Raw genomic sequence first — 27,065 nt, forward strand, 5'->3', positions numbered from 1 at the left:
CTGTCTGCCTGCCGTCAAATGTATTGTCAGTTCGTGACACTGTAAAATATGGTGATATTGACACCGATATAAAGTGTTTTGCGTAATTTCCAGCATGATGCTGCTATAAAGTTTATGCTGAAATTAATGTGCAATGTGTGACGGTGAAGGTAGACGATTCTCATTCTGTCATAAGTAATTTTACTGCAAAGTTTAAAGTGCATTCTATTTAATATCACTAATAGCTTTTTGGAGAATACCAACATCTCTCTAGTCTAATCAAATTCACCATACTGTCAAGTTGAGTTCAACGTTCGAGGTTTAACTACGCAACGAAACCCTGATAGTGTCCAAAATAATCAAAACCAAATAACCAACCAACTGCGACCACCCAACCATTGCCGGAAGCCTGTCACAATCGGATTGTGTGCGATAGACCAACGAAGGAACCCCAATGTCCGGCATTTTCGAGCCCTTAAACGTGCGTTTTTCTTTCCTAGCTACCGGCTGGAAACAAAGGCACAATTTATAAAACCGTCCTTTTTTTCCAGCTCACTTAACACTTCACCGGTGAGTTGTTAAATGCGCCTCGTGGAAAAGACTGGAAGACTCCCTACAGCAAGTCTATTTCTTTTTATTTTTTTCTCCCCCCCCAAATCAATCAATGCCCGGCTCTCGGGCACCGGATGATGAAGTGGATGTAGTGAATATGCTAACGAAGAGAGAATGAAACTGATTTGCCGTTGTAAACCTGGAAGGCACACTGCGAATGTGTGTTTTGATTTGGTGGAACACGGCAAACAAACAAAAAAGGAGAGAGCGAGCAACAAATTGATTAGATTTTGATTTTGGTCCAATTTTTGCACTCTGCTCAATTGGAACGTTAGCATCGCTTTGTTTATATTTTCAGATGCGTATCTTTCTCTTTTTGGATTTTGTATTTTTTTTTTTCCTTTCACCACGCGCTTTCCCTTCGCGTTTCTAGGCGGCGCTTTAGCGTAAACAGAAAAGCTGATTTTTTTTTCAGCCGCGTGTGACGGATTGTTATTCTTTATGGTCAATTTGAATGGAACACATTCCATGGGACCCGAGACCCCTCCTCACCCCCGATTGTGGATTGTACGATTTGTGCGGAACATTTCATTTCGCGCTCGATATTTTCATCCGATTATAACATCGATTTCATCGACAGAACCGCTGATGTGTTTCCCGATGGAAACCCTCGTCGGTCCATCGGCAGTAGGGCTGGAATGGACACGGAATGGACACAACAAAATTTGATGACCATTATTATCGATCAAAACGATGCCAAACGAGCGGAATGCATTTCCCGGGCAATAGAGATTTGATTTCACGTTTCGTTCCCACCTGGCGGGTCGTCCCTCGGCTGTTTGGTCCGGTTCGCCGGCTCATTCTAGAAGCACCGAGCCCGTGCGCTTCTGTTGATGTTTATTGATCCGTTTGTCATCATCCTACCGTGTGTATCGGTGCGGTGGTGATTCGAAATGACATACAAATGTATTCTGGCGTTTAATGAACTTTGCTACTTTATCGTCCACATCATTAGAGATTACAGTATCTCTGGGCTCTGGTTTTGTAAGGTATCGCGTGCGCAAACGTTCGCGAATGGTCGTGTTGCGAAACGTTTCGAAGCTTATTGCAACCCTCCTCCCCTGCATGCATGCTTATAATGGGCTCAAACGATCCCAAATCTGGCGATTACGCGGTTTTATATTTTTCATAATAATTTATTGAAGTGCTTCTCGCGAGCACCGTTAGTCATATCGACACGCGGAAAAGTACGACGTGTAGCGGGTCTTTTCGTACGCCAAAAAAAATTATTTCCCCAGTATGAAATACACATTCATTTTCGGTTGTTTTTTTTTCTTCTGCATACTATATACGTTGTAACAATTTGGTTACCATTTAATGGGTCCGCACAGAGCCATCCAGAAAGAGGGATGAATGTTAAATGTGTACCCACCCGCCCATGTGAGAGACCCCGAAATCCAATGCTTTTGGGGGGTGAAGGGGGGTTTTATTTTCCCACTCGTCGGTCACTCGGTTCCGTGCATGCACTCTTCGCTTTTGCCCTCCCCCAAAACACTCATAAACGTAAATCTTATCAAAAAATATTGTGCATCTGTAATGCTTTTTGCACACCCATTCATGAATTTATTTATCTGTCGGTGAGTACACGCACACCCCGGAATTCACTCATCGTCGTCGTCGTCGTCGTAAAATGCGTGGACATTTTGCTTTTACCGTTTGCGTTTTTTGCACAACTCTTTATAATACTGGCCATGAAAAAAGAAAAACATGGCAAGCTTCAATGAAGTTCGCACCATTCGCGTTAGATTGGGGTTATTTTCAGCAAAAGGAAAAAGTTCGGCGTGTAAAAAACACTGTGCGTGTCGAACAATGTGCTCACCTGGATCGTACTTGAATGTGCTTTCGGGCCGTATGTAGGTTCGATTTTATTTTACAAACCACCTGAGAATGGTTGGCCTGATGCCGCCCTGATGCCTGGAATGGAACGGTATTTGTTGATAATGGTTTTTTATTTGGCACACAATTTTCCGACCGTCAAAAACCTGATAATGAATTTACCATAAATTCACATACAAAAGGAACGCACTAAATGCACTGCACCGTTTTCTGCTCGCCCGGATTATGCGATGGAATATTTGTTTATTGAAAAAACGATTTGCTCCATAGCCAAGTGGGTCACTAAGAAGGATGCCGCATGTTCCTAGCGCCTCTAGAACGGACAGCCTATAAAACACCACTTTAATCTCCGGATGGTCCGGAGTGCAAAGTAAATATTACTTAGTTTTAAAATAATCTCCTGCACAACGGTTTTGGCTCTCGGATTCGGTGCCTTCATCATCACCAAACTATTAATGCCGACAGCACGAAGTCACGCAATTGGGAAAACGTGAATTTTATATTTTATTTTCCATTTCCCGGTACCGCCTTTCGGTGACGCCTGACTGTCGCCTTACCGCGGTGGTTTAAAATCATTGCACCTCAAAAGAGAAAAAGAAACCAAAACAAAACAACAAAAAACAGCACACAAAAAAAAAACAAATTCGAAAAACCAGCTTAAGAATTCGGCATCATTTGCTTTCGCGTATCCATTTTCTCCAAGGACTTGGCCCCGTTTTGTATCACACCCGGAATGTCACGTTTTAAATTTGTGTCACTTGGGAGCCGCAAGGAGCGGTTTGATTAAAAAACTTTTGTGTTCTCATTCTATTCCGTCCGTTTGTTGCTCACTTTTGGAGCATCACAAAAGGATGATAAGCTTAACTTCCGCATCCGGGGGATCCCCACCAACCCAGGACCCCGGCAGATACACAGTGTTTTTAGCAGAAAACGATGTTTGGTTAATTTATGTGAAAATCGGTAACAAATCACACGAATCACAATGTCGAATTAAAAGCGCAACAACAAGCGACAGAGATACTGGTTGCGTTTATAGGAAATTATTAACACCATCATTAGCGTAATGGGATCAGCCCGTGGGGAGTGGTGCGGCGCCCCCAAACGGCAACCAACGCAGAAACACAGTTGCAAAGTTATCAAATTAATCGTATGGTATGGTGCGCGCGGTCCCTGCCAGTTCCACCATAAGAAGAGAGCAACATCAGCTAGCGGTATGACACCATTTCGGCCAACATGGTAGGCATTCGGTGAAAATTTCTAATCCTATAAAATGCGATCTCGCCTCACTAATTCGTCGATGAGCTAAAACGTTGGTAGTGATTACCCAATGGTCGCACAATCTGAGCAATGACTAAGCGTCCCCCCCGCCGTTTGGATTGGAAGATTGAGGTAGCGGACCTGCGAGAGAGCAGCGTAACGTTTGTTCTGGTCGATAAGTTTATTCCCCTCGGGGGATCGGCGTGTGCTTTCGTGCTTTTCGAGAGGGGGGTTTTTCGCTTTATCCGGTGCTGGTCTAGGCCATAACGGGATGAAAACAGCTTCCAGTAATGAAAAATCATAGCTCCGGGGAAAAGCAAACCGTCCCATGGGCGTAAACACAGGCATACAGCACACTGAGAGGCAGCAGCTGAAGTTGGGAAGGTTCGGCTGGAAGCCGAAAGCGGCGGGTAGCTGATTTATTATTTAATAAACGAACGATTTGCTCTCTTTCTCCCGTGTAGTGTTTACCGTCCGTACGAATTCCTGTTCCAAAAACCTCCCGAAACCACATCCTCTTCAGGGGCAACTCCTGCCTGGGTCAAGATTCTCAATCACTTTCATCAAGAATATAGCGAAACCCTGGATGACCGGAAATTACCAAAAAACTTTACCGCTGTACAGTCATTTTTACACAGTTTTACGGGAAAAAAAACACACAAAACCTCCGCATTTGTTTTATGGGTGGATTATGGAACATAAAATTAACACATCGTTTACGATAAAGCCTGTTGCTGCTTCCACGCGGGCACAATGGTACTTAAGCACGCTGGAGCCGAACAAAAAAAAAGGAGAGAAAAAAATCGAATAAATCCCGTAACAATGATGGATAAGGATTACGTTTGCAATTTCCCTACTACCTACTGCCAACGGTGTATGACTGACGATTTGCGGACCTGTCAATTATGGGGCATTTTCTTCCGTTTTTTTTTCTTTTGTTTTTGGCCAAGAACCTTTTGCGGGGCACCACCTGAAACGAAAACTAATGGCGGTGGTTGTTGCTATCGTGTGGGTACTGCTTTATGATTCAATAAAGGAATGCGAACGGTCTGCCAGCTTTACCCACAGCGAAGTTTTTCCCCCCCAGGCTTGATTTAAGAAGGTACTCTTTAGGACGGAAAGTCCTAGCACTTTTGGAATAATGTACAACGGTGCGTTCCACAATGTACCCATCCTTTTAAAGTGGGATGATTCACGGTTGCATGTGATAGCGCGTATCCTGTTGACCTGCTATATACACCCAATATTCTCCGAGGTTGATTGAATTCGCTGCTGATGTGTACCGAATGCTCACCGAAGTGGTGCTTTGCGGTTGCAAAATAAATTACTTTCGTGCCACCAGCCGTTCAGGTCGCCTTACCACCAGGCCACACAGGCCACCCTGCGTCCCTCGTCCGGCACATCAAAGCTCCCCGTGTGCGCATTAATTCATCTAAGCATAAATGGATCCCCGGGGAAATTAATGCTAGTAACGCTACACTCAATCTTGCCCACGCTCTTGCAACACGACACTCGCAAAACCACGGGTGCGGGTTCCAATGATTCCAATGTTGTGTCATCGGTAGTCATCTTATCAATTGTTGCAATTAATTAAAACTACCAACTAGCTCTGGTACGTTCGCAAAGGGGCTGATCGTAACGCTGCTTGTCACAAATCGTGCTACTGCTACCAATCCACCTACCTTTCATGTTTTGGCGTTTCAAAAACCCACTGATTGACTTACGCTTCGCAGAAACACAAGCGCTTACACGGTTGCACATTTGTAGGGACATGTTCTACAGCGCACCCCTTTCCACGGGACTTTCCCAACTTCTCCCAACTGGGGGAATGCAACCTTCTAACCTGTCTGTTTGCTGCTTCGTAACAATCCGGTCAAATTGAGCGGGCGCATACGCACATTCACGGCATCCACATCCGTTCACCGGTGCGATGCCAACTCCGTTCCGTGTCAGTAAACGGTAAAATTCGCTGACGGATACACTGACGTTTGCTTGGCTCCAGCCCGGGCAAGGGCTTAATTCTGCCAAACTGGCAGCGCTGCACCATCGACACCGGACGGCGAGAACTCAATCAAACCGTTTCGTTATTCCCGCACGATGATAGCTGCCTACGGGGGCGGGTTAATGATGCGCGCACACCACCTGGAACGAAAGGGCGTCCTGGGTGGGGTATGATACGGAGGGGGAGATATGGGAGCTTTTATTGAAAGCATCACCGTGTGCGATGCACTCTTTACTAGCATCGTACAGCGATGGGTTTGAGGAAAGCATTCGTTTTTCGTCCATTTCGCTCACCATTTCCGGTTGCGCCGAAATGCATTTGGACGTATTTCACTTGTCAGCGATTGTGACGTGGGTTGTAGGAGAGATTGGAGGGGACGTGACATCCGCCGTTCAGTAACGAGTGATCTTCCAGCTAGCTCAGCTGCTATTTATTCCCCCTTAACTTCATAAGAAATTATTAATTTCTTTCGCGAAAAATGATAGCTACATAACTCAAAGAGATGTTTTTTTTTTCAAGCAGTTAGTGCAAACTGAAATGAACTTAAAAAACATGAAAATAAATATGATCATTTTGTGTGTAATATAAAATAAAATATTGCACCAGCAAACACTTTGGACGCATTCGGTTTCCGCTCACACAGGGGAGTGTGAAAAATTTATAATCTAAATGGATTTTACATGTTTGCCAGCCCGAAGAAGGATCAAAGTGCCGGGTGGAAAATGTAAATTTCCGTTCTGCCGTTTCGGCGGTGCCCATGCATTGACGGTCAATTCGGCTCTACACGCTCTCGCACAATGGAAGCAGAGAAGCGAAAGATGCTCCCGTGTAAAGCTACGAGCCGATGGTGCGAATGATTGATTTTTCCCAGCACCATGTTTATTTTTTGTTGCGCTCTCCCTCTGCTCCATTGGGACCTTTTGCATGCCACGAAAACGATCGTCTGTTTGAAAAGTGAAAACAAAAAAAAAAAAAAGGACACACACACACACATATACGCGGTTCCAAAGAATAAAAGCGAAGTCGAAAAGTTGCCGGCGATCCGAAATGCTAATGATTTCGTCTCACCGCAACCCGGGTCGCAAGGTGGGATCGATCTCTTGCTGCCGTTGCCGTTTTCCCAGCTGCCAATAGTGAAGGAAGCGCTCAATTGGAACGATACATACTCACATTCTCGTTTGGTGATTTGCCGTGCAGTTCGGTACTATTTTTTTTTTTTTTGCTTCGTCACATGCAAATCAACTTTGGACGATATTTTTTTTTGGCGGTGGCATCCCCTTCATTGCGTTAAAGTCAAGAAGATGAATGCATAAGCACTCGGTTTGTTGGGCTGCGTGTTAAGTGGATTTTCCACCAATGCAAACGTCGTACCACACGAACCACGTCAAAAGTGGATCATGGTGGACGATTTTGTGTGTTGATTCGAATGAGACACATCGTGAAAAAAAACGGGTGGCTGCAAAAAAACACGAATACCCATCGAACCGTATCGCGTTGAACAACGGTAGCGCTGCTACATTCTGTGTGTTGTTGATTGATTTTTCCTTGTTGTCGCTACTTCGCTACTGTTTAGAGAATAAAGAAAAAAAAACATTCACGATCGAATGAGATGTTATTGATGGTTGTCAAATTATGCTATGAGCATAACATGATGGAACTGCGCTTATCTCACATTCACACATCTAATGGTACGATAAATTGGTGCTAATTGAATGAGCCTTTTGTTCGAGGACCGTTGTACGAGGGAAACACCTTCCAGCGAGCTTCCAATCGCTCCCAGGACTATTGGCGCCAAAGGTTGCATATGCAAATGCGGTACCATTGATTGTCTGTCAAACACTACAGCAACCAAACTCTCCCAGAAAATTGCTGCATTTGATTTGTAATAATTTATTCATTTGCCATTGTTCTACGTGCGATGGTTTTCCCTTTTAAACGCACTCTGGAGCGCGTGACGGCACATCTCGAGGAAAGCGCTCTTAACCATGTGGTTTGCTGGCAGCACGGACGGAACGCGGGCGTCAATGCTTATCGTGGCGGTTGCGGAAACGGTCGAATGATTTATGGTGTCCTTTTTGCGCTGGCACGTTGGCTATGTGGCGCGCGGAAGTACTTCGCATCGTTCTCCATTAATCAATCCCATGCAGCGTTCTCCACGGTTTAACGATATTAGTGCCGCTGTTAGCCCACCCTGAGCAACAGTGTGTTTTTTTGTTTTGCACATTATGCTAAAACCCGAACATGAGGAGAAAGATGGAGCTGAAATTTGGTAAGATTGTGCTTGTTTGTTTTGCTCTCCGAGCAGTGTTAGTTTGTGCGGTAAAGTGCTAAGATCCTGACAGTATTGTAACTGCAACGAACGTTCTCGACCTTGAGACATACGCTAAGCCTGCAATCGTTTGCATGGTGCGATCATTGATGTACGTTGGATTACCTTTTGCGCTGAATAATTCATCACTACCACTTAAACGTAACGAGCAATGTTGCTGCTGGCAGCTTAATGATGTTTTTAGGGAAATTATGTATATGATCTCCAAGATCACTCATTTGATTCTCCATGGTGTAGTTTGGTTATTTTCCAAGCCTGGTTTTGGTTAATAAAATAGATTTTAAAAACCGATAAAAATAAGTTTTAAACAACTTAAAATATTAAACAAATTTAATTAGTCTAATAACATAAATAGCGTTTTGCGGTTTAGAATATCTTTTAAATTTGAAGGCTGGTGGATGTTATTCTTTTGCTGACCGTCAGATATGTAACAGGTGGGCTGATAATTGTTTGGCCTAACACATTTATCGCGCTAGAAGATTTTTATCCATATAATATTTCGTTTGTAACAACCTTCAAACGAATTCTGTCCAAAATTGACAGCACTCGGGCCACAAACTAATGAGCTAGAGCATTTTGTGTGATGCAACTTTTGTGCTTTGAGTAATCATGGATAAGAAGGAATTTCGCGTGATGATACAATATTAGTTTTTGAAGGGGAAACATATAGTTAAAGCCAAAAATTGGCTTGATGAAGAGTCTTCGGACTCTGCTCTACCAAAATCAACCATCAGATATTGGTATGCTAAATTTAAAAGTGGTAAAATGAGCCCTAAGGACGATGAACACAGTAGGCGGTCGAAAAAGGTGGTTACAGACAAAAACATTAAAAATCCACAAAATTATTAAAAGCATCCGAAATGTGAAGCTGATCGAGATAGCTGACACCCTAAAGATGTCTAAAGAACGTGTTGGACATAGCATTCACAAGTATTTGGATATATGAAAGCTCTGTGCAAAATGGCTGCCGCGTGAGCTCACATTTGAATAAAAAGAACAACAATTTGATGATTCGGAGCAGTGTTTGGAGCTGTTTAAGCGAAATAAATCCGAGTTTTTGCGTCAATATGTAACCATGGATGAGTCTTGGCTTTTCCACTTCACTCTAAAGTCCAATAGACAGTCATCCGACGCGATGAACTTGATCCAAAGCGGAGGAAAACGCAACAATCAGCTGGCAAGGTTATGGCGTCAATTTTTTTGGGATTCGCAAGGAATAATCTTCATCGATTATCTTGAGAAAGAAAAACCCATTAACAGCGACTATTACATCAAATTTTTGGAGCGATTAAAGGACGAAATCGCCAAAAAACGGCCGCATTTGAAGAAAAAAAAAGTTTTGTTTCGTCAAGACAACGCACCGTGCCACAAATCAGTGAAAACAATGGCAAAAAATCATGAATTAGGCCACAAAATGCTTCGCCACCCACCGTATTTCGTAGATCTGGCTCCCAGTGACTAACTCCATTTCTCAAATCCCAAAAGGATGTCCTCTGAGAAGAAATTTTCGTCGGATAAAGAGGTGATCGCCGAAATAAAGACGTTTTTTGAGGCAAGGTGCAAATATTACTATAAAAATGGTATCGAGAAATTGAAAGACCGCTAGAATTGGTGAATCACCCTTGAAGGGACGTATGTTGAATACAAAAAAAAAATTTGGCCAAAAAAAAGTGTTTTACTGTCAAAGGCCAAACAATTATCAGCCCACCTGTTATCTCTCTTATCTGCCTAGCTAGAATTTCCCTTAAATTTAATTGTATGTTTTTTTTTATAAAACTAATCAAGTATAAGAAAGTTTGATTACAACAACTACAACTACAACAATTGATTTGCCTGAAAGGCAGGTATTTGGGCAAAATATATGTTATAATTAAGTAAAGAATTTTTGTTGCTTATCTTGTTTTATCAAACCTTCATCTAAATTGGCCTCCATTTTCTCGCTAGTTGATTTCCAATCTATCTTTTTTTGATTACTTGAGGTTCAATCAAAGTTCATCCGTACGCTATGCTTATCCCAACTTCATTGCAATCGATTAACTCTGGCAGGGACGCGGTCGTGCAGTCTAATATTTGGCGTTCGATTCAAATGTTAACTGTAAGACTGTGTCTTTGACACTGTTCCATTCAGCGCGCGTTCGCAACATCTTCCTCCACTGGTACACCGTCTTATTCGGCCTTACAGCTCGACAACGCTCATCGAAATGGCGTAAAGTTGATTATTTAATCTACCGTATCCTTACATCAATTCAACCATTCATTTTACGATCGGTACCGGTGTTCATCGTCCTACACCACCCAACGCTCCACAGGTTTCGCTCGTTTGTGTCCTTTTTTTGTTTTGTTCGTTATTTTAAACATCCACCATGTTTACAACCTTCGTAAATGCAATAATAAGCCACCGTGCGGGCACCATGCTCGTCTCTTTGTGGCACACTGGCCACCGGGAGTCACGGTATGCTCACGACGGCCTAGTGAGAGTACCACATCAAATCACCGAGCGTACTGTTTGGCTTTGTGCACTTTACTGCATTCACACCGTTGGGTCCCGTCGTAAAGTAGTAGGTTTGGAATTGCTTAGGCGTGGATATTTCATTGCAATACCGTCCATAATCAAGGTCTATCGTTTATGCCGTGGACCAAAATAGACTCTCTTTGTGTTCTTCGAATGTATCTGGGTGTACAAGTGCTTTTTAGCCGTGTAAATTGGCCTTTTTTTGGCGGATGTGTGTGCTATGTTGTAAAGTATTTGCTTTTATGGTTCAAAATTTCATTGCGAACAATCAATTAGAATGGCGCACGTTTTCGTGTTGTAAATGCAATCATGGATATGAACGTAAAATATTTTGATGAAATATTAGCAAACAGCTAACATTGCAAATTATATTTCTGGAGCTTAATTTTATCAAACTATTTAATTTTATATAATTAGTTGGGATAAGTTTAAACAAGTAAATTAGTTACAGTGCGTTGTGAAAAAAATACACGAGAAGATAAAACCACGTATCCATTTAAAGACAGCTCAACAACTTTTCAAAATAGAAAATTCAACTCACGTTTCCACTGTTATACTACGTCCTGTATAACAGTCGAACGTAACGTACGCATTCAATTCAACATATTGAATCGTGCGGTAGCTTTCACGAGCTATAAAAAGCTATAAAAGCTAGCATCCTGATGAGAGTTCCTGCCCATTATAAAAGCTTTTCCTCTAGAAAGAGAAAATGTTATAATCTGAAGCTTTTTATAGCAGTTTTCCTCATCAAGGACTTGGGCGAGAAAATTGAATTTTCCTGCTGTACCAAGCTTACTCTAAGCTTTTCTGAGCATAAATGGCTAATTTTAGTTTGAACTTTACCATAAAATTACAACCTTATACAAAACCTTTGGCATCATTTTTTCTTTGATGGAAAGCTTTGGAAAAACCGGGTGAGAACCGAATAAGAAGCTTTCGAGAACTCCCCTAATCGTGAGCTACTTTCGGATGAGTTCGGTGAGTTCCTCCCCATGTTGGTATCGGGGAAAATGTTTACAGGCCCTGCTAAAATGTTTCTTATCAATCGTCGTTCAGTTTGACGACCGTGCTCGCAGGTGAAACGTATCCTTGCTCATTCCGTACCAGAGTTCGCGCTTTTACCACAATCGTGGTTTTTTTTCTAAGTTTGGCTGCGTGCGTTTACGGTGCTTTAGTTGTTGACCATTAGTGGTGATAGTTTGCAGTTGTTGCAGTGGTTTTACAGGCAAATGTTTTCATCGCTGTGTGTTGCAGTGTAGCGTTTGCATAATAAGCTTAACACGCCACAATGTGCATTCACCACAATTGCTGGGAGGCAATGTGAGATGTGTCTGTAAATATTAATATGAGTGCTTCTTCTAAATGGCTGTGAGCACATAAGTTTGTGTCGACTGAGCGAGTTTTCGTGCGGCGGGAGATGGCATGGCGGAGTGTTTTTGTGTAGAAGTTTTTAATTCGACCACCCCTTACCATCCTGCCCGTGGATACTGGATGCGGTAGGGTGCGTGGTGCTTACTAACGGATTACATCGCGAAGACGTGCAGGCGGCAAATGAAACAACTTCATGAATTATGATATTTGGATTTTCAATCAAACTTAACAAAGTAAGCAAATTTGGTTTCACCTTCTGGTTGGGAGTGATCTTCGTTTTGTGTACGTTTTGTAAGGGACACTTTCCATTCACGTACGATTCAGGGGAACTTTTCCCGTCCACAATCGTCCCGTACTCGTGATTTCGACGGAACTTTGTGCCATTTTTATGTTTCCGCAAATGCGTTTTTCAGTGGATTCCGTTTGCTAGTGGTTTTGTCGTTTTTTTTTTGTTTCATTCTTTCAAAAAGAGTGGCGAACAAAAATCCCCTGGCAACAAAGCAGGTTCAGTTTAATTGGATGGATTTGGAACATATCCTAGCTACTGGCGCCGTGCACATTACTGTGGTTGGCGAGTGGTTGGTCCCTGTGTGAAATGGCGTATATATTTTCATCAAACCGGTACCCGCATGAAGTGAATGTACATTTTCGCAAGCCTATTGTGTTGATCGAGCAAAAAGTACAATCATCCTTTGCATCTCCTGGGAGCGATACGTAAAACATGCACGAAAGTACAACTTTTAAGCATTGTTTATCAAACTGTACTCAATATGAGTTTGTGCTCAACAAGGTTTTAAACATATCATGAACTATTGTTTTAAAGACTATTGTACGAGATCAGATTGCATTCGTAAAGCAACTCTACAAACAGTAAATAGATCTATTAATGGAATCCTGCCCAATTTTATTCCAAATCTATTATAAAGATATAACAATGGTTGGTTTCATGTTCGCACGTTCTTGGTACTGAAACGATATGCATAAAGCAGATACGTCGCTTGAGATAAACCAGATGGCAAGATATAAATGATGATAAATTTCGAAGCAGTTCTCCAACTCCAAAAAAAAAGCATTCTGAGCGAAATGCCCAAAATGACTAACACGCTTCCTTTCATTTTTCAAATTTCAAATGGTAGATAAAAACCATTTCAGTTTAAGAAGTATATTTAATATAATGTTATTTTCCTGTAAAGTCTTCATTATAGTCTCCAGGGTAGTAGATTTATAGACCATTCCAAGTTCAACTTTGGTGCCTCAGTTTTAGAACAATTAACTTCAAACCCATCACGTGGCTTATTTGAAAGCAGGAAAAAACAGTTACTAATCTTTGTCATATGCTGGCGTAGGCTTAAACGATGCTCATAAATATTCATAGAGGAAATTATCACGGTAGGCACTCACACACACACAGTCCCTTCGCTAGCGCATCATTTGCAACACGTTTTGCAAATGAAAAACTAGACGGACCCATTGGTTACGCTTTGAATCGGCGTGGTGCGGCGTGATTCATCACAGCATATCTGATAGGACACCGTAATAACCTTCTTTTTTGTCACAACTAAAGACGCAGTAATAGCTTATCTTCAAAGAGGAACCAACTTTTTTACGCTTTTATGACCCTTCTGCTGCCGCCATACTGTGAAGCGTGTCCTTTGCCACGTGCGGTGAAAAGTTTCATGCCAGTCGCGCAGTCTTTTACTTGAACGTCTTGCTTTTGTAACGGCATCATAATTATCACCCGCAAATGAAAATGTTTTCCACAAAAGTGTGTAAAATGTTTAGCCTGCTTTCCGCATCCAGCAGGTGGCACGATGTGAGAGCGCTTGTTGTGAGTGCAGCTGCTCGTGAAGATGTGTATAAAAGTCCGCTCGTCTTGGTGCTTTTGCTTCGATAACAAAAAAAAATGTCCGATTATGCACTGAGGTGTTCAAGAGCATTATAGAAGGATTTTCTATAAACATATTTCTTCCTTCCTTGCGCACACTGGCATACACATGCACACACACACACACACACGTGCCTGACTTGCGGAAAGCGAAAAGTTTCGTGATGACATGTGGGAAAACTTTCCATTGATTCGAGTTGGTGAAAGTTTCGACAGTTACAACAGCCTAATCTCTATTTATATGCGTACAGGGACTATAAACGAATGATGTATGAAGCATATAGCGCCCATCCAAGTGGGTGCGCTTGATCCTTTTTACATCCAATGCTTGGCTGGGTGGTAATCAACCCAGCAGGCAACGTACGCTCGAGTGTGTGTGTGTGTTTGTGTGGCTGTGTGTAAATTTTTCACCACCCTAGATCTGGAGTTTTTATGATGAGAATTCCCACCAGGAGCGAGCATAATGTTTGCATACATTTTGCTTTTTGGACAGTTTAGAAAATCCTTCCCGGAATGTGTCTCTCCGTATCATCTACCGTGTCGCGAATGCCAGCACGCCTGGCATGGGGTAATGTTGGTTTACGTTTGCGTTTGCCTAAATAAACGATAAACCACTATGAAAATGATAACTTTATACCACAGCCGGCACCGGTTGATACGCTTACCGTTTTATATCTGTGCTGAATTTTCATATTTCATAATTTTATGTACCTGCCCTTCGGACGAATTATTTAAGATTATCAATGTTGATTGCGTGCATGAGCGTAAGCCGTCGATCAGTTCATGCTTTCAAGTGTAGTAGCACACTCCAAATACGCACTCGCTGCGATGAAATGAACAAAGTAGAAATTGGACCAATGTGCATGAAATGAGTGAAATAAAATTCAGTAAAGGGTACTGGATTATAGATCGCTTGGTGAGAGTTATAATTTGTCCCACGTTCATCCAATTTTAATCAACTCGAGACTGCATCCGTACCGTTTACGTATTTCATTTGCGCTTGTACTTCCCGCTTCCCTCGGATCAATGAAATGCAAAACTCAAACATTAACAACATGTATACGCTTAAAAATGGATCAAGGAGGGTTGACCGGTTCGTCGTTAATTAATGTTTCCGCTGGCTGTTCAACTTTCTCACTTCGTTTGCTCTTTTATCACCGCATCTGTATGTTTACTTTCGATAGTGGACGAAAAAACACTTGTTTTAAATGCCGTGTTTCACTTTCAGATTGCAAAAATTATCTCATAATTTAGCAATAACTTTCACCCAAATGGGTTGCTCGTTCTGTCAAAATGGTTCTTTATTCGATTTCGTTCCCCTTTTTCTGGTCCTTTCTCCAAGCTTCTGGGTTGAGCCATCTATCCTTTGGTATTGCTAAATTAAGCCTTCACATTTGACATGTTCGTACGTGAACCGGTAATCCCAGCGGTATCCTGGCTGCTTGTTGCGTATGTATGATGTTGGATGGCTCACAGATCATTGTTTTTCTTGTCTCGCAGCTTAGTGCACGGAAAACGAACAAAGCCTCACAATGTTTGAATGATCGAGACAGTCGATATGATTCGGTCTGGTGCTGGAGAAATATGGAATGCTAGTAGAATTATGTCATAACGCTTTTGGGCACACATGTAACTCAGCTGTGGGAATTATTTCCGCAAATGGATATTCGATTGTGGGAACCATTGTGGTATTGTACTTTCTATTTATATCTACTGGGAAGAGTAACCTAAATTTAGCTTTGCAAGTAGGAGTTTTACATGAAAAGCGTAGCCCAAAAGGTAGTTTAATTAATTACAAATTGTAATCAGTTAATTGATCCTTTTATATCCAAAACTATTTCCGGCACAAAAACGAAATACGTGAATGATTGTAAAATGTTAAAACTCAGAGAACCTTTGCTTTCGCTACAGTTCTTTATCAAGATGAGTTACCATAAAGTATCATGAAACATCTGTACTCTAGTTCATGCTCTTGTGCCTTTGATCTCTTTTATCGGTTGAACTTTCCATCGGATCTGATCGACCACATTTTTTTTCGTGCAGCGAGATCCATTTCATATTAATGAAGTACAAACTCAAAACCTATCACTCTCAAGCCAATGTGTGTGTGCGTTTTTTTTTTCAACAGATCCTTTCGGAATATTAAAATCCATGTCATTGCAACCACGGATTGCAATTTCGCTAAATAAATTCCAGCCGTAAGGCATGGCCATCATCATAAAACATTAAACATGGCACGTGTAAACACAGCTAGGCTTTTCCATGGGCCGTGCTTTGATGTTGCTGTGGAGTGTGAAAATATTTACCAACTGTATGCGGGGGAGTGGAGGCGTGCAACACAAAAAAACAGACCAAAAGAACGTTTCAACATTCTCAATTTGCTTAACTGGTCAACGCCCGGACGTGGATGCAGACCATACGTTTAGAAAATTTATCGCTACTTTAACTCACACTTTTCTGTGCACGTTACAACCTTCCATTGGTTGAATCGCTTGCGAACGGAACGTTCAACTGCAGTCCGTTTGTTCGAGAGGCATTTTCTTAGGTGGACTTAATGTTTGCTTTGTCCGAGCGGTAAATTATTTGCCGAGTGTCCATGGTGAACCGTTGGGTTAAACGGTGTAGCTTAAGTTGAAAATTTATTATCTTTTAGATTATTTACTTCCTCTACATTACATTTTTAAGAAATAGTGTAGTGTATAGGAGAGAATTCTTTATTTCCTCCCTGAACATTATTTCGTTAAAAGCTACCACTTTACAATGCTTTTTATCCTGCATTCTTAATACAGAAAGTACTTATGGATTTTCCGATCTTACCGGTATACTGCACACACGTGCCTGCTGCACCACGTCGTCCATGTCTCGTACTTTCTTGGTGAACATTTATTATTTACAACCATTGGGCAATGTTGCGCCCGTGTCCTGGATCGCTGCACTAATCGACCGCTAACAGCCGTTGTGAACGAGGCGATCCAGGAACAAGTTTACCTTTCAGTCTCAGAGTGGTTGGGCAGCAGCAAACTTTCCTTCCCCTTTCGGCAAGAAGAGTTTTCGGGCAAGAAACAAAATGGCGACACCAATGCTGCCCGAAAGGTTGCCGTCTCAATGTAACAAGACCAACCTTCACTGCCGGCAAAGTGTTGCCCCCGTGCGCAGTCGTTAGCAGTTTCTTTGATTAATTTTACTCATTATCGTCCGCTTCGCATCCCCGGACTTGACTGCCGTCGAGCGTTTCATGTGCAGCCGAACGCGGCATTTGGCCGGGGTAAAGCCAGAGCAGCATAAACCGGAAGCTATATCCGACGGAATTTGAGCAAAGCTTTCGTGCGCGAAGCCACGTTGAAAAACAAAAACTTTCCTTGTTAGTTCGTAAGTTTTCCCGGTCCACTTTAACCGAAGTGAAGATAACATGCTACTAAATGATTTTTTTTTTTGCTCTCGTTGAAGTTTTCTGTTCCAATTAATGTGCTTTCCCTTTACTTGGATTAGCGGACCGTTGTGGATTAGGGGATTAAATTAGTGCTTGATATAATTATCGCTCAATTTTAGATCATCATTTTTGTGATTTGCCTTTGTTGTATAAAAAAAATGTTAAAAAGCCTCAACGATAGAAACACTGTTAGAAACAAATTAAAGCTCGCTTTGCCGTGTTGGTGTCCGAGTGTTAGCCTTTTCTTCTTCACTGGCACAACCAAGCTGCAACTTTGATCCCTTTGACAGTCCAGTCTGGCACTTAATGGATCATTACGGTGATGAGCTTTTCGTGTTTTCCTCAGGCGCAGCCCAGCTCTGTGGTGCTATGAAAACAGTGCTACAAAACAAACATCCAACAAACAGAACGAGTTTTGCATCCCAGACTGAGAGCGGTCCGTCGTGTCTGCCGTATTCGCCGCCGTTGCTGTGTAGAAAAAACAATAATAAAGCGACTTTTGGAAAATCCGCGTCGCGGCAAAGCTAAATGCACGAGACCCCGGCACCAAACGGTGCGAAATAAAGTGAGCTAATGGCTTTGCATGCACACGCCCTTTCGCTTTAAGGTGTGTGAAAATATTTAGCATCTTTCTATTACAATCGGCAAAGCGCCAAAATCCTTTCACACTTTTGTTTTTTTGTTGACAAATGAACGGCGGAAAATGATGATGTCTCTGAAGAATAAAAGGACGGACACGTTTGTTTGTTTTTTTTCCCTTTTCGTTTGTAACCATTTATACTGCAGATGACCAACCGCATTATCTTTCATCATGATAATGAGCGCAATAACTCTTTCGCAACCCGGCAGTTTATAATCATTTTTGTGTTCGTATGGTTTTTTTTTGCGTTCAGTTGTTTGCGATCAACCTAGTAAATTAAGGGAAAATGTGGTTGGAATCTCAAAGGTCCCAGCGTTATGGGCTTTTTCCCCATTTGTTTGATTACGTTCTTTCATCTATTGTAGAGTTCAGTAACCAAACAAAACGGAAAACAAATACGCATACCAAATAAGGAAAAGGGAATTTTATGGCACTGCCCGTGCCTCGTGAAATGCAAATCAGAATTTTCGGCACGGTTGCATTTTTATTGGCCCACAGTTCCTTCATTCCTTACCGCTTGCACTTATTTTCTGACGCTCTTCAGCTCCCATCCTTGCGGTTGAAATTTATTCGTGATTGCATTTTCAAACAACAATACGAAAAGAGAGATCACATCACAAGGAAAGCTTTTATCCATTTTATGGAAGTTTTACAATGAGATACATTTTGGCATTGAAAGTTATGTTTTATTAAATGTTTATGTTTTTGGTTTGCTGTGTATGAGAATGAGCGATGTAAACCGTGCACACAAACAGAGCGTACGGCATACGTTCCGATACCTCATTTAGGAGCAGTCAGAAAGCATACGATTTATCATCCCTTCACGCATCCTGTTGAGGGAAAACATAGTGTTTGTGAATTTTTTAGAACCTTTTAATCGTTAAAAGCTTTTAGCGAAATATTTGCATTATTTAGATTGTTTTATCAAAAACTGATGGAGACGCCTGGTGCTTCACATTGATTGCATTGAACACGAAGAATGGAGACGCATGGTACTTTGTAAAAAAAAAATCATTGTTAAATATTACCACAACACATTTTGCTAACAGTCGACCGAAAGTTACGTAAAAAATGTCAAACGTACCTCCAAAAAAAATGCCACAATCGCATGTAACAACATGGTGACGGTTGCCCCCAAAAAAAGTAAACTTTTTCAATCAAGCATTGTTTCGGAGGGTGGCCTTAAATTTTTAAGCTGTCCAACATTTTATTCTCAGTTTTTTTGTATCTGCTCCTGTGGGCTAGAGTTTTTATGTGCTTCGTGTCGTTTTTTTGCAGTCAAAGGTTGGATCACTTAAATGCGTTACAACGCGGCTGTGAGTGAGTGAGTGAAAGGCAACGTAAAAGGCAAAACAATACTAACCACCAGCGGAAGGTACTTCTGGCGCATGTGGTTAAGAATAGCAACAGCTTGAGCGTGCGACACCGCACACAAAAAAGTGTTTCGTTCCAGCTGCACAACCACTGTTGGCATTTGTTGAAAATTTATGGTAGTGCGACAATACAGCACCACCAAACAGCGTTCATCCTACCGACCTGCAGTGTGTAACTATGGTATCGTAAATCATTTCGAAAAACGATACGTTAACCAGATGGTTTGGAGGGCCCTGTGGTCCAAAATGTTCCACACTTTGCACGGTCTTGTGCGGCAGTGCGTACGTATGCAAAGTTAGCATGAAGTTCGATTTCCGTGTGCCATGTAATGATGTAAAATTCAAGACGTCGTTTACTTTGCCGTTCCGTTTGTAGCATACTCTCACACCACTGGTTCCGACAGTGTGCTGGACGAGCTAGAATCAAACAAGCGGGAGCATCCATTTCCTATTGGATTGTCATCATCTGCTGCCGGAACCACATGATCCGAAACTATTTACTGACACAACGCGCACAGGCGAAGCCAATCGTTCACCATTGCTAAGTACACATCGACCTAACGTCACACCCACACACGCAAAATGCTGTATTTGCTGGCAATAGTTAAACGTGCCATTCGAGAAACGGAAGAGAAATCAAGCTCAGAATATCGATTCGGTAAGGAGTGGCGATCCAAGGCCGATCCGGGTTTTCTTACAAACGCAGCAGCAGCCTTAAGTCTAGATTTATGCTGACGATATAATGTATCTTAACTCGTGCGATAGTGTGCAGCGTGTGTTAAAACGCGGTAAGAACGCAAGAGGCAGTTCCATTGAAATGCAAATTTTTACTACCCACTACGACACACCCCGGGAGTTGTTAAGATGAGGGGCAAATTACAAGATGAGTGCACGCCTCGTACCATGAAAGTCGACATGACGGTACGGATGGAGGATGTTTAAATTGCGACAGAAGGAGCAGACACTCGAAATTGAACATAATGAAGCCCAAGCGCATCCTTGTAGTATGCTACCGCTGAATGGCAGCATTGGTGCTATGCTAATAGTGTGAATTGCATAAAGTACCCTATCAAGATTAACCATATCCATAAAGTAATGACTCATAATTCATGTCTCCAGAGAGATACGTTCGGGAAAAGTTTCTCTTGCGTGGAAAATCTTTTGCGAAGCAATAGAAAAAAAAAACAAAAGAAGGAAAATGATCGCGTTGGAACCATTTTTCATCGTTCACACAGCGTTGCCCCATTCCCCCTACCACAATCAGCATTATTCACCATCACGGGGCCCCCAGTTATTCAATCAATCGAATATCCTGACCTCAATGCTTTCGAAGGCGTATAATTGACTTTGTGCGCTTGTCGCTTTCGCAATCGGAGGTTTCGAACATGAACGGTTCCGATCCGATGCTGATGAAAACCAAGATTATTCAGTCAAGCGACGGTTGTACCCTTGGCAACTTGATTTTACCGGTACTATCGGTTTGCAATTTTGTACCGGGTCGTAGTAGCTGAATTTATGTGCCGTTCTTTTACGTTGCCGTTTCCGATCATCTTTCACTATCTTATCAGTCACAGCTCGTTTGTGGGCTAGAGCTTCTTTTGTTTGGAAAACTTTGCTCGGGTTTTTATTTTTGTTATTTCGTTCGAATAAGTTCGAACATTAATGCTTATTTAGGTGAAAGAATTTGAGTTCGATTTGAAACGTATTTTTCCCATACCGATAGCTTCGGGATTTGTTGCAGGTTTGGCAAACATCTGCAACCGACCACTGGCATACCGAATCGTTCCGGTACTGCATTGGCGCGTTGTGAATTGCCTCGTAACTATCGTCCCGCTGCAAGCAGTGCAGAAGCAGTGGAGTGGATTGTTGCAGAATTCTATTATTCGTTTCGTTTGTGCTAGTGCTTGTCTCAGCAGAAGCAACCACTCTGACTTGTACAAGTGCACTGCAAAGTTTGGTGGATGGTTTCGTACACGATGCAATTATGTAACCGACAGGCACTGAGTGGGGTGCCTTTATTGACAGACATTGTGACATTTGTTCCACTTTGACTGCATGGTGTAGGGCACTAGCATTTCAATTCCACCACCAAACCCATATCAACGTCAACAAAAGTTAACCTTAATTTGCGTTTAGCAGCAGCGCGTTCGCTTCCGGTGTGTTCGCAAACGCGAGTGGCTGCCGATTGCCATTTGTCGGTCAAGTACTCCATTAGTGCATTATCAATTTCCCTAGCCGGTGCAACATAATCACATTCCGCCACTGATATATCGATAACCGTCGGGCATTTCTGTTCTCTGGTTCTCGTTTTCGCAGGCTCTATTACACACGCATGACGTGGTAGCTAGGGAAGTATACGGCGAAGAAGCGCTTCGTGTAACGCCACCACCGATCGCGCCCTACCTGAACGGCGGCAACGATGAAATCGACAACGGTGACGCCGGAGAACTGCAGCACGTTACGCGCGTCCGGCTGGTACAGTTCCAGAAGAACACCGACGAACCGATGGTAAGGCAAAAGGAAGGGGCGCGAACCCCAATCACCCGAATCCATCGATCGGGACAAACGTAGCCCTGGGCGGGTTCACTCGATTCACCGTGTGTGTTTGTTTCACTCGCGCAGGGTATTACGCTGAAGATGACCGAAGACGGCCGGTGCATCGTGGCCCGGATCATGCACGGTGGCATGATTCACCGGCAGGCCACGCTGCACGTGGGCGACGAGATACGGGAAATCAACGGCCAGCCAGTGCAGCATCAAACAGTCAGTCAATTACAGCGATTGCTGCGGGACGCGCGCGGTTCTGTTACTTTTAAAATAGTTCCTTCATATAGAAGTGCCCCACCGCCGGTTGAGGTAAGTGACACCGTTGGTGTGTAGTCTTGGGCCCACCAAAGAGAGAGAGAGAGAGCGAAAGAGAGATAGTGAGAGAAGGAGAACAAAAACATCTTACATCCCATCTGTTACAAAGCAAAGATGTAATGAACCATTTTGCGGAAGGTCTTTGACGCCTTGCTAGCCAATTTCGATACGATGACGGGTTCTTCAAAACACCCAAAATAGAGCTTTTATTAGCACCCGACCGATTTAAATCCTATAGCGAACCGGTACCCAAAGACTCTCTCCATCGTTCGTCGTTTATTTTAAGCATATTGAAACATATGTTTCATGTGGAAATCCAATTTTTGTCTCCGGTTTTTATCCTTCCATTCCCATTACGCATGAATTTGATTTTTGCCTATCGTATTTTCTTCCTTCAATGCCTGGAAATACGAACGCAACGGGCGAGCAGCTATTCAGGATAAGACCAGCACCGGTTTTAGTAAGTATTTTCCGTCGGTACGATACGTCATCGTTCGTCGCATTACACAAACACACATCATGCTCATGGCTATTGCGTTTGCTCGTTTGTTTTCGATTTCCGTTTACGTTTGCTGGTTGGTTTTTGTGTTTATGAGTTACTAATTTCATTTCCATCATTGCTTCCATCTCATGGGAACAATTCCTTGGTTTGTTTGTAAATTTTCATTATTTTTTCAATGTGTGATTCATGTTTTCGCTCATCTGCGTACTACTTGTATCGTCAGATATCACCTATTAGCTAATTATTCAAATCATTACAAACAAACTTTTCGCTCTACCCAATTCCTGGTTGATCAGATTTTCGTACGAGCACAGTTCGACTATGACCCGCTGGACGACGAGCTGATACCTTGTGCGCAGGCAGGGATTGCTTTCCGTGTCGGTGATATTCTACAGGTTAGTAATCTCCGCACCAATCTGTACGGGTTGAAACTTACCCCGGCTTGGCCCGCTCGGCTGTATTGCAGATTATTAGCAAAGACGATCATCATTGGTGGCAGGCCAGGCATGACGCTGCGGGAGGTTCAGCCGGATTGATACCCTCACCAGAGCTTCAGGAATGGCGCATCGCCTGCCAATCGGCGGACAAATCCCACAAAGAACAAGGTAAGCTTCTGAGCCGTTTGGCTCACCCGGTCTTGCACCAAGCACCGGGATATTGGCTTTTAAATAACGGGCCAATCACACCGGTTAGTGCTTGCCAACAGTGACACTATAATTTGTTTACGCAATATCACCCGAAGCAACCGAGGGGTTGTGATTAAAATTTAACTTTATTGCTTGGGTGAAATATGCTTACCGTAAGCAAATTATAACCGGTCAGCGTATTGGCAAACGTCTGTAATAAAGAAAATGTTTGTAAAAGTACAGCATAAAACTAATCTCACTACCATATCTCCAACACACACTACCCATTAACCACAGAATACAGCCGATTCTTGTAGTACGCCCACAAAGCTCACTCACCATCACTACGATAGTAGTCATTCCTCATGTCTCGACCCATCGTTACTGGCTCAATGTGTTCTATACAAACGTTAATGCTGTTTCATTTCCTTGTGTGTATGCGTGTGTATTGTCGATGTGCCTCTTTCCTGATTTTTTTTTGTTTCTATGTGTAAACGCTTCCATTTTATACCAATCCCGAATCAATGTGAGAATGATTATCCTCTTGTGATCGATTTTTATTTTCTTGCTCTTTCCATGTGGAAAATCCCATAAGTAACTCTTTTATGGTTTTGCCAGTCAACTAATCATTACTGTTAGATTTTTTCTATCGTATATATTGCATTAATGTTACTGACCGTCTCTTTTTCTCTCATCTTCTGTAATCGTATCGTTTTTTCATGACAAAAATCGTTATTTCTCTACCTTCCATCCTTTCTTAATTCGTTATTCTTGTCTAGCGTACTGGTTTGTTTTCATGCTTATCATATTCTACTTATGCTGTACACTGTACAAAATTCTTCATACTGTAACCGTTACAAAACTCGTCTTTGTTCCTGAATCTGTACATTATCTCGCTCTCCTAATAGTCTTTTTCCAGTATCTAAGCTTTAAACTTGTTGTCGTTCGTTCCAAACCCTTTTGTTTCGAATATCGCGTATCCACGATCAACACGTACTTACCGCTGTGGGCTTCCGTACCGCTCACAACATTGCGTGTTTTATATTTAAAATTAAATTATAATTAAACAAAACAACCCGCAATCGCAATAATGTACACGATCGATAACGCGTGATTTAAATTGTTTCTGAAAATCACTTTCATCGACTGCGTCTTTGGTGCAACAGGAGAGGCAGGGCCCGGTTGTTCAGCACAGGCCGAAGGATGTGAAGGACCCACAGGTACAGGAACTGTCTTTGCAAAAAAGTATCTGCAAAACACCATTATGATTACTTTCGTTGCAAACTTTCGTTCGTGTTCGCCGGTCGTGTAACCGGTTGAAATCGACAATGCTATTTACATCTACCATACCTTTTTTGCATTTGTTTCAGTTTTTTATCCATTTGATTGTGATTTCGCGTGCTATTATATGCTGTTTGCTAATTGTTTTAGTATTTGCAATGATTGCTGGTACACGTTCTGTAGCAAATCATGTTTGATGGCTTGTTTTGAATCTTACCTTTTCACAAACCACAATTAAAAGTAGTTTTTGTTTTAGCATGACACTTTTTCAATTTTATCTGCTTTGTGTTTGTGTAGAAATTATAGCTTGTATTTGAATTTTGTATATTCGATTTTTGTTAATAATTACATAATTATGATATGTTACAAAATACTAGTTTTAACTAAAATTTGACTAAGAGTAAGACTTGTTCAAATTGCATAGATTTCAAAAACAGAGCCGATTCATTCCGTTGAGTAATTGTTTCTTGTCCCTCGCGTACACAGAACGCCATTCATTGTAACACAAAGTGATAAACGACCGTTGCTCGAAATCGAATATATTCCCTCCCTTGCCTTTGTACGATTGTTGATTGCATTTTGGCGCACGATATTTATTGTGCTTTTGTGAGTAGTGGCATTCGAGCTGATGGTCAGCAGGATTCACCCGCACGAGTTGGGAGGCGGGGGTAAAAGCAAGCCTCATAATCATTATTCAAAGCTGCAGCACTTAAGTGTAGTGGACCGTCTTGGGCGCGCCATTTTATTCTGGTCGAAACGTGACAATAGGGCAGCTACGTTCTTTCATCGATCGTATAATCCGTTCCGGGAGGCAAGAAGTAGAAAGCGACCCAAAAGAAGAAGCATACTCGCAAGTGGTGGATTCACCTACCAGCACGTTCCAGCGTTTCGCTAAGAGTCCTGTTCAAACTAGATTTGATGCGGGAGACTCTTATGCAGCAGTACAAACTATAGGCCATTTGCTGCATTGTTCCGATGGACGTCCGTCCGTAGCAAACGGGGCAAAGAAAAGCATGTTGAATCACAATTTTCACTCACGAATTTCTTGCTTCATTAAAATCAATCAGGGGCTAATACAAATGCTTTTAGCAATTCTAGGTGTTCTGTTTTGCTCCATCTCCGTTTCGCTTTGCTTGAATAAGATTTTATAGCGGTAGTAGCTGGCCTTTAAATTGTATAGTTCTGTAGTTATTAGCTGCATTAAAATTATTGGTTAAAATATATCTTCATTTGTAATCGGAGCACATTTCCTGCTCTTCGTTAAGCATTGGATGTAGAAGTAAGTTTCTAGCGTATTTTTCATTACGATTCGGTTAGAGCGTTCACAATTCACTAAGTAGTTTTTAACCAAAGCTACAACAATTTCCGATCATTAAGATTTTTAAAAATTACATACTAACTCTTGTACAGTTACATTTTGACCGTTTTTCGGAGGTAGATCCGTCAAAGCTTCACGTGATTGAATATTTGATGTCGATTGAGTTTGCTAACTAAACTTGTTATTTCCTGCAGCTTTAAATCGACCTCCGATAAGATATTCGTCTTAGTAAAGATTTTTTCTTTGTTAATAATCAAATATAATAATGTAATATAATTAACAGATGTCGAGCTAATCAATAGGCCTCATAAGAAAGCGTTGACCTATGTAAAACGCTAGAAACTTACTTGTAAATTCTTCTTTTTTTGGTCATGTGATAGACCAAAACTGCAGTGAAAGCTATTTGGCAAATTTTGAATAGTAAATGATTTGTTTTATATTTTCAGTAGATAATGCTCCCAAGCACACATTCACTAAGCACTCAACTATGCGCGTTACTAACACTCACCATTTTGGGTTTACTTCCAACTTCAACACACTTCACCCTTAAAAAAAAGAATATCCAATTTTGGCACTTTTTGCCCTTGTCCCAGTATAGTATCTCTATATATATATTTATAAAAAAACAGCAATCTTTCGCTTTAATCAAAACGTAATCTATGCAAATTGGTAGCATCAAATATCTAATCAAGCATTTTGATTTCCTCTTGTATTCCGTCTTCGTCCTTCGTACGATGTGCCGTACGGTTACCGCGCGGCTATCAAAGTAGTTAATTGCTCAATATTTAGTCGTAAAAAGAAACAGTGTCGGGATAAATATTTGGCGAAACACAATGCGGTCTTCGATCAGCTGGATCTGGTGACGTACGAGGAGGTGGTCAAAGTACCGAGTAAGTAGACGTACCATTCCGCACGCCTGGGTGTCCATCGTGGAACCACTCGTTAATATGCGCAATTTGGTTCATGTGTTGTTGTTTTTTTTTTGTATTCCGTGTGTACTTCCCAGTTGGCGATCCAGCCTTCCAAAGACGCACCCTAGTGTTGCTCGGAGCGCACGGCGTAGGACGACGTCATATCAAAAATACGCTCATCGCAAAATATCCGGATAAATACGCTTATCCAATACCACGTAAGTCCGTCTCGGTCGCAAGAACCGTAATTGAGTCGATGTTCAAGTGTGCATGCAAAAAATACTCCATCTCGCTGCCAGCAGCGTAGTCCATTCCGTTGTCTTGACTAAACGTTTCCAT

General features: G+C 42.0%; 1 protein-coding gene across 4 annotated transcripts in view; it reads left to right on the forward strand.

Annotated features, from left to right (window-relative positions):
- Positions 1-27,065, forward strand: part of LOC128297848 (peripheral plasma membrane protein CASK) — a 217,489-nt gene that overhangs the window by 188,337 nt on the left and 2,087 nt on the right. For 2 of the 4 annotated variants that reach the window (XM_053033554.1, XM_053033556.1), the window contains 8 exons: positions 21,543-21,734; positions 21,849-22,082; positions 22,519-22,548; positions 22,878-22,985; positions 23,057-23,195; positions 24,383-24,436; positions 26,583-26,705; positions 26,822-26,944. In XM_053033554.1, coding sequence (XP_052889514.1) covers positions 21,543-21,734; positions 21,849-22,082; positions 22,519-22,548; positions 22,878-22,985; positions 23,057-23,195; positions 24,383-24,436; positions 26,583-26,705; positions 26,822-26,944 — 1,003 coding nt within the window. The remainder of the gene's footprint in view (positions 1-21,542; positions 21,735-21,848; positions 22,083-22,518; positions 22,549-22,877; positions 22,986-23,056; positions 23,196-24,382; positions 24,437-26,582; positions 26,706-26,821; positions 26,945-27,065) is intronic. The other 2 variants (XM_053033555.1, XM_053033557.1) reach the window with 1 other exon arrangement.

Source organism: Anopheles moucheti, chromosome 2, assembly GCF_943734755.1.
Source record: "Anopheles moucheti chromosome 2, idAnoMoucSN_F20_07, whole genome shotgun sequence".
Classification (NCBI taxonomy): Eukaryota; Metazoa; Arthropoda; class Insecta; order Diptera; family Culicidae; genus Anopheles; species Anopheles moucheti.